At 47.5% G+C, this 11075-nt stretch overlaps 1 protein-coding gene across 1 annotated transcript; it reads right to left on the bottom strand.

Moving 5' to 3' along the window:
* Window positions 1-3119: 3119 nt before the first annotated feature.
* LOC100846387 (peroxidase P7) lies at window positions 3120-4637 on the bottom strand. Its single transcript, XM_003565224.4, has 3 exons — window positions 4235-4637; window positions 3925-4116; window positions 3120-3817 (listed from the first exon to the last, which is right to left on the bottom strand). The coding sequence occupies exons 1-3, from the start codon at window positions 4454-4456 to the stop codon at window positions 3248-3250; spliced, it is 984 nt and encodes a 327-aa protein (XP_003565272.1). The 5' UTR covers window positions 4457-4637; the 3' UTR covers window positions 3120-3247.
* Window positions 4638-11075: the final 6438 nt, after the last annotated feature.

The following is an 11075-nucleotide window of genomic DNA, read 5'->3' as shown; positions in this document are numbered from 1 at the left end:
TATAGCACAAATGAAAATGAGGACGAGACTTACGAAAAAAGTGCATATCAGGAATATGTTTTATAACAGAAAGTAATAGATGTGCGGGGAAAAAAAAACTTTTCTTGTGTGGGAAAAAAACTTGCCTTAGGAAATCTAGCATGCCACGCCATGATGTGGACGAGTAAAGTTACATCAGGATAATCGTTCCATAATTGTTGAAAGGTGTGTGCGGTCCGAGAAACCAAAGCAAAATGTTGGTACAATGTACAAGAGAAAAAATATCGATACATATGCACAAGAGGAGGAGGACTACTCGCCCGATCCATATCCTCACCCACTTATACTTCTTCTTGCACCTCCCTCGAAAGTAAAAAACCACTATAATAGTTGACACGATTGAGAATAAAATCAATAAGAACTCTGGGTCGTCGGCTAGAACGAAGGAGGAGTAGGATGGATAGACAGGCCCTCCAATACACGTTGATACGAAACACTCGTAGTACAAAACTTGTTGGTCATACATGTGAGTACTTTCCTGCACGAGACAAAACAAGAAGAAAGTACGGTCACAACTCACATGTACGCAAGATATTCGAAAACCCAAGATCTAGTTTAGCCACATAGACGTATAACGATCTAAACAAGCAGATAACAGCAGCCAACATGCGGATGCAATTTCGTCCCGATTTGAACGATTGGAACGAATGAAAAGGAACTACGGCACGATTAAATAACCGAGAAACAGGGACACACGAAGAAAGTAAAATGACCGCAATTTTAAGCATGCTCACCGTCAGGTCGTTGAATGTCGATGAGGAGGTCGATGTCCAGGCGGACGAGACCGTGGTTCAGGTGGATGAGGACGAGGACGAGAGCGAGCGCCATGGTTTGAAGGAAGGCAGGGATGAGATCCCGATCTCCTCATCCCGATCTCCTCATCCCGCTCCGGCTCAGAATCGCAGTCTGCCGCAACGGTGGAGTGCTTCGCAATATGGGCGGCGGTGCTAGCGGCGCATTTGGCAGCGACCGATGCCGACGCCGACGCGTTTGCGGCGTGCACGGCAGCAGCTAGAATGGTCACTTGTTTTATGTTCTGAATGTCATTTGGATATCACGGATAACCAATTATACCTAGATCTCCATCTATTATATATGGCAATGTTTTGAATGTTTTAATGTCTCAAATTATTTGATACTAGATAGTCTCAGACGCTTCGCTTCGCGCATAGTCTAACATCATTCGTAGATAACATTTTCTTCGTTGTACTATAAACTAATTAGGCGTATAATATTTTCACGGCTTAAAATGCTTGGGTCTTTATTATATTAGTCACATTTGTTGCATGTACAATAAAATGACTGAAAACATTTCATGCATATCACATACCATTAGCAAAAATAATTAGGTGAATGAACGTGCAGATTGTGCTGATCACATTAGTTTACTGAATGACAATATCATGCAAATAGCTCAGGCGGCCATATCCACGTATTGGCAAGCCAATATATACATTCTTGTCTCTGTCAAACAAAAACATTGTAATAGTAGGATTTCCCGGGGGGCTAGACCTACTATTGTATGCTCTAGTGTATTCTCCATCAATATCTAGTGTCTTCCACGATAAATATCATTTCTATTTAAGTAATCTCGCTTGCTCTTTAAAATATTTCTATGTTTGTCATGGACTTGCTCTAGGAGCTTCCATGGCAAATATCTCGATTTCCATGTAACCTCTGAAGCCTTCTAAAATTACTCTAATCTTTTCAAGACAAACATTCCCATGCTTCTTGTAAATATCTTATTTCTCCAATTATTCAAAGTCTTCTAAAAACTTTTCAAGTATGCATGACTAATTTTCAGTACACAGAGAATACCAAAGGAATTTATGGCTGGTCTAAACATGATGAACACGCCTAGTCACATATATGCCTATCTCTAAATGGTTCGCTTTGTTTATTGCGCAGTGTCTTGGATTATTTTTATCTCTTTTGTTAATTGGTAAGTACTCACTTGTTATGAACAGTTGGCTTCACTATGAAGCTAGCTAATCGGCTAAGCAAACCAAAAAAATTGTTTGATCTTTTGATTACATTCGGCAGAAAATAGAAGTACTGAGTTTGCAGTCACAAGGAAATTGGACTCTTGCGTTGCTGCTAGATCCGCCTGTTTATTGCGCGACCGGGGCAAGAGGAGATTGCTGCTTCAAATGTGCTTGCTTCGTGGAAGTATTAATTTATTCCCTCCCCATGCAAGCGTGTATTAGCAGAAGTATTGCTATATGTTAACCTGTACTCGCAGTCTCCATCCCAATTACGTTGTTCCTGCCTGTCCAGCGCGATAATGTAGCCTGTTAAGAAAACGTTGGGGGCCGATATGTCTGTCCATGTGACCGCGGCTCACTCTGCAAAGTACTTTTCTGGCTCGGCTTGTGTCATGTTTCCGGGGAGGTCAACGATTGGTTCCATCAGTTGGGAGTCACGAGGAAGCGTCGATCATTAGCTGTGTAAGCGTCAGAAGCTAGAAATGCCCAATGCGCGATGATGAGCAGGGTTTTTTCTTATGCGTAGCATTCGTTTCATACCAAATGAGATGCTACATTTCTAAGGATTGGTCTCAAATTTAATCTAATTTCTAAGGATATACATAGAAGGTGAGATTTCATTTAAAATTTCTAAGAATTAAAGTGTCCATCACATCTCAATCCTCTATTTTCCCTATTCCCATGATGGCTGCGAGTGCAAGGCTGAAAAATTATCTAATTTTACACACGTAATTGCACGGTTGTAGACTCTAGTTTCAGAGTTAATTTCTTCCTTCTGTAGCTATCTGACAAACACAGCTCACTGAGTGAGTGAAATTGACACGGATAAGAATCTGGCACACACTTTTGACAGACAGCCACGAGCCTTTGCCTTCCGCGAATCAAACGTTACATATCCAGTGAGCGTCCCATTGGCCCGCGGGAGATTCCCTGCCCCGATCTCAACCGTCCATTTTGGTCCATTTTGCACATCAAATGGCTAAACCATGGTCTCCGTAGTCCGTACAGAACTAAAACCTCACCCCTGCCACGGATCAGGTATCTGCCTTGGCGATCGAAGCTTGTCAGATTGGAATCAAAAGCACTAAAAAAAAATTTGAAACTGAAATCGCTAATTTTTGCTTTCTTTATTTGTCAAAAGAGGCTTAACAATTGGTGCTTTTTGCGAAGAGTACATAAAGAATCAAACGATCCATCAGTTTGATTCAACTGGATGGATCCGATCAGTTCACTCTGCGGCAGTTGAGCCGGACCTCGCCGCTGTTCCCGGTGAGCGCGAGGCTGCCCATCTTCACCATAGCCGCGGCGAAGTCTGCCGCAAACGCGGCCCCATCGGCAGCATAGGCCCGCACGAGCGCGTCCGTTGCGCCGCCGCCGCCACCGTAGAGCTCCTGGTCGGACCGCAGCAGCACGCGGCGGGCGACGAGGTCCTTGAAGTAGCCGTTGTCGAAGGCCGCGGGCGCGCGCTGCTCGAGCGGGGCCAGGTTGCCGTCGCCGCCGCCCCCCGCCGGCGGGCACGCCCTGGCCCGCAGCCCCGCGGCGAATGCGGCGTCGATGGCGGCGCCGCTGCTGTTGTAGACGTGGGCCCGGAAGGTGGCGCAGCGGGCCCAGCCGACGGTGTGGGCCCCCGAGAGCGCGGTGAGGTCGCGGGCGTCCAGGCCCTTGGACCGGAAGCGGGCCAGGAGGTCCGGGAGCGTCGCGTCTGGCGGTGGCAGGTTCTGGTTCGCCGCGTATTGGTTCGCGTCGCGGCCGTCCCGCCGGCCCAGCTGCACCGTCCAGCTCGGGCCCCCGAGCTGCATTCATCCAGCCACGCGATCGATTAATTAACAATGCCACTAGCTAGCTAAACTCACTCGATCGGACATGTGTTTCTTGGGAGAGAGATGAGAGAGGAGCGGACCAGGTTGACGGCGTCGCGGGCAGCGAGGGCGAGGATGTCGGCGCAGGAGACGGTGGCTTTACAGGAGGCCTCGACGTGCGCCTTGATGTCGTCGATGACCTCGTAGCCGCGCACCGAGTTGGCGTTCGGCCCGGCGTTCTTCTCGCCAGGGGAGTTGGCCGTGTCGTCCAGCAAGATGGACGCGTCGCACCCCTGCACCATGAATTCTATCAGAAACGCTGCCCGTACGCGATGCCCAGGCCTGAAACACGACGGTACGTAACGTGCATTTGGATGCGACTTGATCGGATGTGTATAGCAAGTGACGTACATTGACGAAGCAGTCGTGGAAGAAGAGGCGGAGGACGGAGGCGCCCATGCGCGCCTCCTTCTGCACCGCCTGCGCCATGCCGCGGCGCACCAAGGACGGCAGCCCCGGGCACGTCGCGTCGTAGAACCCCGGCATTAGCTGCCCGCCGACCGCCACGACGGCCGCGGCCAGAACAACTGCGACGACGCGCGCTCCCGCCGTCACTGACGCTCTGCTAGTCATCTCGGAGTGACAGGCTCAAGTGTTACAGTCTTACAGAAAACACAAGGTGTAAAGCCCGCGCCGCGGGCTCATATAGGACAGGCGAGGGGCAGCGCCAGAGACGGGAAAACCTGCGGCTCACACGGCGCGTACCCTTGGATTCTTGGTTTGCTCGGCGTAAGCGTGTGATTGTGTGTCGCGCATGCAGAGTCGAAACCGAAAATTGGACGTCGAAGTGGTGTACTGAAGCGTAACGTGTGAAACCGCAGAAGATTGTCTGTGTGCTGTTTTACTGCTATAAACTGGAGTGGTACAGATCGACTGCCAGGGGAAGCTCGGATAGGACGTTGTCGTCGATCGGTATTCTTGCAAGGTGACAGCTGACACGTGGGTTCGGTTTGTTGGTTTGCTCGAGTGGCGTGTCCACGGACAGATCGATGGAGCACGAGCCGGACGGAAACCAACCTCGGCGATCCAGCGGGTTTCGTCGCCCGTGGATTCGCGCCAGCGCGACGAGCCCCTATGGAGTGGCCACCGGAGGAATGTCGCGTGCATGGCAATGCATGTGGCACCAACCACCGTCGAGCTAGCATCAATCGATCAGTCGGCACGTCCCCAAGTTGCCACACGTCCGGACAAACGGACGGACCCGTGCTACTGGGTGAAGTCGAAAGTCGGAACATCAGATCAGTGATGATCACTTCACCTGTTGTTCACCCGCGCCGCCCGGGCGAGGCTCTGGGTCACAGTCCAACTTCAAATCCGTCCATTGCCTATGTAATGTACACTCACCACTGTAAGCACCTTGAAAAGACTGAGTTGGTCGATCTTCAAGTTAACGATAACATCACCTGCTACTGGAAGTATATCGCCGGCTAATTAATGAAATTTAAATGTAAAAGTATATCATGTCTAGAAGTTGAACTTAGGTGGAATTGTTCCACTACAAGTAACCAAGCCCCTCGAGCTACGCACAATTCACATTGACGGTGCGTCTAACATCTCTAGTGTTCAACTTTTATATTTTCCTATCTTATTCTGAACTTCTGTTATATTTTCTATCGGAATACACATAATCAAAAATTCAACTGCCACAAAATGTATGTGGCATAACTCACATATTGTTAGAATTTTATTCATTGATCAGAAAAAAAATTCAGACAGTCAAAATGTATCCTACATTTTTCCACAGAACAAGTGTTGATGACACAATCAATAATAATATCACCTACACATTTTAAATCGGGCAATTCTTGGGTTTTCCTTTCTAACGGGGAGTGTTACATTCTAAAAAATTGTGTGACAGATAGTCAACTGTTTACGAAATGTGGTTTGTGTTTTACTGAACTCGGAGTGTATCATTTGCACTTCAACAAATTTCATTTACGGTTGTACTTTCATATATTATTATAAATGCGGCATTTACATTTCCTTGAAGGGCCAAATGTGGTATTTACATTTAACGGAGTACTGCATTTGGGGATGACCAGCAGCGCAGAAGGCTGTAAGGAATAATGGAGAATACATGACTCATTTCGCAGTCACGGGCTCAGCCATGAAATTGGCCCTGTGGTCCAACCAGCCCGGGCCAATTCTGATTACAGAGCCCATGTTGTCTACCGAGCTTTCTTCTTGCAAATCTTTTTTTTTTCCATCCTTTTCTCAAAAAACAAAAACTATTTTCTCATCCGCAAGTTCTTTATTTTCTGAAACAGCGAGAGGATGCGTGCGCTTACATACACTCAAACCGTTACATGCATCATGCACGGACTCATTTGCAGTTTTGCACTGTGCCTAACACTAGACAAAGTTACCATAAACATGAGTTTGTTCTAAGAAGACCCATATGTGTCCAATTGAGTTTGTTCTAGGGAGTATATGGTGTAAAATATAAGTGTTAATAACAAAACTTTAAATTTAACAAAATGAATGCAAGGGCCAAAAAAAGCCCTCAAACCTGGCAAAAAAGAACATCATCTTCCGTTTGGAAACGAAGAAGATTTTTAGCAGCAACGTGCTAGTACTCCAAATTAGGCCAAAGTCTACGAGCTTGTTGTTTTCCTCTGTCTGGAGCAGCTTCTCCGTAGTTAACGTCCTCCGTCCCATTGCTCTGCCCAATTAGCAAAAGCCTCGCTGGTTTTTTGGATGGGAACGGCAAACAAAGCTGATCATCGACGGACGACACAGCATGATTGAGGTCCCTTGTTCCCTATTTTGGTCAATGTTGGATGTGACACCATCTGTGTCCTGTATCTGCGTCTCGAGGGCATTCCCTGGCCCACCACATGGCACCGTCTTCCTTCCTGTTCGCTGATAATTGCGTCCAGCGTGTTAAAAATCTTACTACTGCTCCCGAATCCCCATCGAACGTACCCCGTATTCTATTTGGAGAAAAGAATAATAATGGGGACGAGACGAGCTTGGCCATCAATCATTCGAGCGCAGCACTGAAAGAGGAGCGGTGCAGCCGTTGAGTATGCTTCATCAGAACGAGAACACCCCTTTTTCCGTTAATCTTTTTGTAGTACTAGTACTAGTACAGAAGAACAAAAAAGACGACCAGCCTAGTCAAGCTCATCACAGTACTATGAGTACGAGATTTGGAAGGAAGAGCATGTTGCTGGTTCGACGGAAATAAATTGCAAGATAGCCGTTCAATCGAGACCGTCTCTTTTGCTTGCACGAATATTAATTTCCATGTTCTCAGTGGACTCAGCCGAATCGAAGAAAATCTCTATTCGTAGCAAAAATCGCTATCGGAAACGCATGGCATTCCAGGAATGATAGAGAACGGTGCGCGGCAAACGGTTTTAATCAGAGGAAAACAGGGGCACTACTGCGCGTTGAACGTGGTTAGTTTTCCATGTCTCGATAGTACCCAGGCAGTACATACAGCGTCACCACTGCTGAATTTTGCCTAGGTCGGCAAGGCAAGCCAGCTGCTCTGCTCCCGGCCGGTCAAGTCAAGGCGGCCGGCCGGCCGGCCGGTCGAGTGGTAACGTCAGCGGCTCAGCGCCCCGTTGCGTGCGTCAGGTCGTCTAGGAATAGCTTGCGGCAGGGAGGGACGGCGCGGCAGGTTTACCGAACCCAGGGCAAGCAATGCAATGCCAATGCCAGGGCGCTGCAGGCGTCGTCTGGATGGACTCTGGAGGCGGTCAAAACCTACCCGGTTCTCGGTCATCGCGTGGCTAGCTACTCCTGGTAGTAGTACCCTGCCGTTCCGGGTTTTCCGAAAGGGTCCAAGTTCTCGGCGGGATTAACAACGAGCCTAGCTTATGGGAAGCAGCGCGGCGCAGAGCCGAAAGCTAGACGCAGTAGACGCAGTCGGTAAACAGGGAGGAAGGAAGGATGAGTTTATGATCAGTAGATCGGCTCTGCAGATGATGGCTTGGCTGTAGCGTTGGCTGCTAGCGACGGATCAGACTGTCGGAGGCATATGCGGAATCGTAGTAGACGCAGGCAGGACCATCGAATGAATGCAGAACAATTAGCCCGGTGTTAATTTCTTCGTTCTTTAAGGGTTCTCAGCGGTCAAAGTGTCAAGCGCGTGGTGTATGTGCATACGGCGTGGCGCGGGGTACAGCGCGGGCAGAGGCAGAGGCCGACTGGACGGGACGAGCAGTGAGTAAGTAGCAACGGTCGGTGGCGATGCCGTGCCGCACAGCGCGGGGCAGAGGCCAGCATGCATGTGGCGCGACGGGATGGCCAGCGCCAAGGACGAACGCAAATAATTTATGGGGCGCTACGCTGCTGCGAAATAATAATCGGACCGGACCGGACCGGAGCCCCATCCGTCTCTAGGCCGTAGGAGTAGCTTGGGTTAAAGAAATGGCGGATGAGGGTCAAGGGCGGGCCGCGCTGTCGGAGCACCGGACACCCCGCGCGCAGGCTCCCCGGCGATCCAATCCACTCTTGTCTTTTGAGTTTTGATTGCCACGCCGCGGCTGAGTCTGGCTCGTTCGTGAATCGGTTCGGGCGGGCACACCGTCCGGAGGTACGGAGGCATGAGCTTGGTGGGTTTTTTTCTGGTTGGAATCAGGCTGCGGTCGAATTCAAGGACCTGGTCTGCATTCATGCCAAAATAGTTAGTTCCGGTTTTTTGATCATTTCCTGCGGGTTTCAGGAATTTGTGTTCCAATTTCTATGTCTGAAACGACGTGCATTGAACAACTCTGCATAAAATTCTTATAAGTGTGGTATAACCCGAATTATATTATGTGGTTAGCACACTTAAGAACTGCATCATGTGGTTAGAACACTTGAATTGTTAAAGTAATGCGTAAGGGTCTAAAAATTCTAGAGAAAACACCCTAGTCAGGACGCTTACCTTTATCGTATTGCTCACTTGGTGGGCCGCATCTCGTCTCACGCCGGGACGCGCTCCGCTTTCTCTGGTTTGTCAAATTCCTTCACATCCGTTCGATTCGCCCGGCAGTTTGTGGCATCCGCTCCTTTCCTAATACTCTTGTTGCTCCCATCTACACGGTCATCGAAACGGGTTTCGTCGGGTGTACCATTATCAATCCATACACATCCGCAGAGAGGGCTATCAGATGAGAAGTGGGAACATTTTAAAAGGTTTTTTTTTACGAAATACTCGCTCCGTTCCATATTAATTGTTGCAACTTTGTTTGGACAGAAATATGCATACATCTAGAGGCGTTTTAGTGTGTAGGTATATGTGTATATTTAATGCTTATACCATGAGAAACACATGTCTTGAATTAAGACGAAACAGATGTTGTCATAACCGAAAAATCACTACAGCTTAAGCAAAGTGATAAATAAAAAATGTAGTTGGTTAATGCACAATAAAGAGGACATGCCCTCTTGGGATGACATTTAGAGTGAAATGTGTGCAAGTGTTTATAGTATTTTTAGTGGTGCGAACTTAGTCATAATACTATTAAAATGTGGGTCCAGGCCTCGAAAGTATAGTAAGCATACCATCTGATGTCCTGCCTGAATCACATAAGGGCATGTACAGTGGTTGATAAGGCTGTCTTCTCTCATGTGTTACACGCCATTTAGATAAGACAATAAATCATGTTGTACAATAGATCATCTCTTAGCGTCATATCTTACGATTAATGCCTAAATGAATAAATTAATCAAATAAATGTTAAGAAAGGTGAAATCTAGTACAGTGAGAAATTTGACTTTTGTTTGTCTTGTCCTTCTCATGAAGAGATCATCTCTTAGCTAAGATAATGCTCATGCCTTACTTCAACCCTCTCTCTTCCACGTCAGCAATTATCCTACTTGGCAGCCTTACGAAAAGACTGACGTCACCCCATTGTACACGCCCTAAGCTTTGCCTACTCATGTGGTTGCATCTCGCTCACACACGCTGGCGAGCCCAGCCGAGCTTGAGTCGGGAAACATGGTGTAGAGAGGGCGCAAAATGAGAAGTGGCTTTTTAGGAAGTCTTCTGTAAAATATATCACATGTTGCGGCGGTCAACTCACGAGGCATGCGGGATATGAGCTCTGATGACTTACTTAGCGTAGTTTTAGGATTCAAATATGCATATTTGTACTAATAAGCGTATCTTGACACCCCTACAATACTATATTTCACTCTAAATTTCATACCGTGATCAAACCATGCTTTGAAGAAAGATGAAACGAAATGTAGTAGTTGTTGTCCTTAATGTTGGGAATATGCCCTAGAGGCAATCATATATGATGTAATTCCCAATGTATTCATAAAGATTATTAAGTTGTCTTTATTTGAACATCTGATATGTATAATTGAATATGTGATTTGATTGTGGAACTATGTATTCATGTTGTTCATACTAAATTGTCCTTAGTCATTGAGATTGTGCTGGACACATAACCTAGACTAATGTGAAATTTGGTTGATGACTCAGTCCCACTTGTCATGGGCATGGTGATGTCATTCCAGCTTACACGGACTCGGCTAAAGAGTTTAGCGAGTCGGACTGACCCATATTGAGATGTAACGAGTAGGTCGTCATTTGCATGTCTCAATCAATGTAATCCTTAGACCTGAGGTTATCGCACAATCCGAGTTGTGGATCACCAACTTAGGTTCTGTCAAACGTTGTTCCGTAACAGGGCAGTTATAAAGGCAGAGTTCGGGTTGACTGAGAATCAAGCTGTGTGATGTGGATAACCAAGATGGGATTTTGCCCCTCCGACTGGAGAGATATTCTCTGGGCCCTCTCGAGTGATATGATTCGGGAAGCATGGCCATGCGCGACTCGGTTAACTGTTAACCGGGTCGATCGACTAAGAGTTAGTCGGATGAATCGTATATCACAGATCGAGAAGAGAGTTGAACTATTAAAAGGATGACGATTAATCGCCTATAGTTCGACAAGGTATATCGTGAGGCAAAAGGGACTAAGACGTATGTCACATTGGAAGGTACGTCGTCATGACTCGATGGTACTTGGGAGTCGGCACGTTCTGCTAGGAGCCGCTGCCGATTAATCGATTGAGAGTCGGACTCCAATCGTGTCCAAGTCGCCATAAGCCTGCGGGGTCACACAGTTAAGAGCGGGAGCAAGTATTTGGTCGGGTTGGACCCGAACCGGAAATGGACTGACAATGCGAGTTGGACTCGCAGAGTGGATGGGCCACAAGTGCTGGAGCCCACTTCCACTCGGTAT

The sequence above is a fragment of the Brachypodium distachyon genome, chromosome 2 (assembly GCF_000005505.3).
Source record: "Brachypodium distachyon strain Bd21 chromosome 2, Brachypodium_distachyon_v3.0, whole genome shotgun sequence".
Classification (NCBI taxonomy): domain Eukaryota; kingdom Viridiplantae; phylum Streptophyta; class Magnoliopsida; order Poales; family Poaceae; genus Brachypodium; species Brachypodium distachyon.
This window is presented reverse-complemented; position numbering and strand designations above follow the sequence as displayed.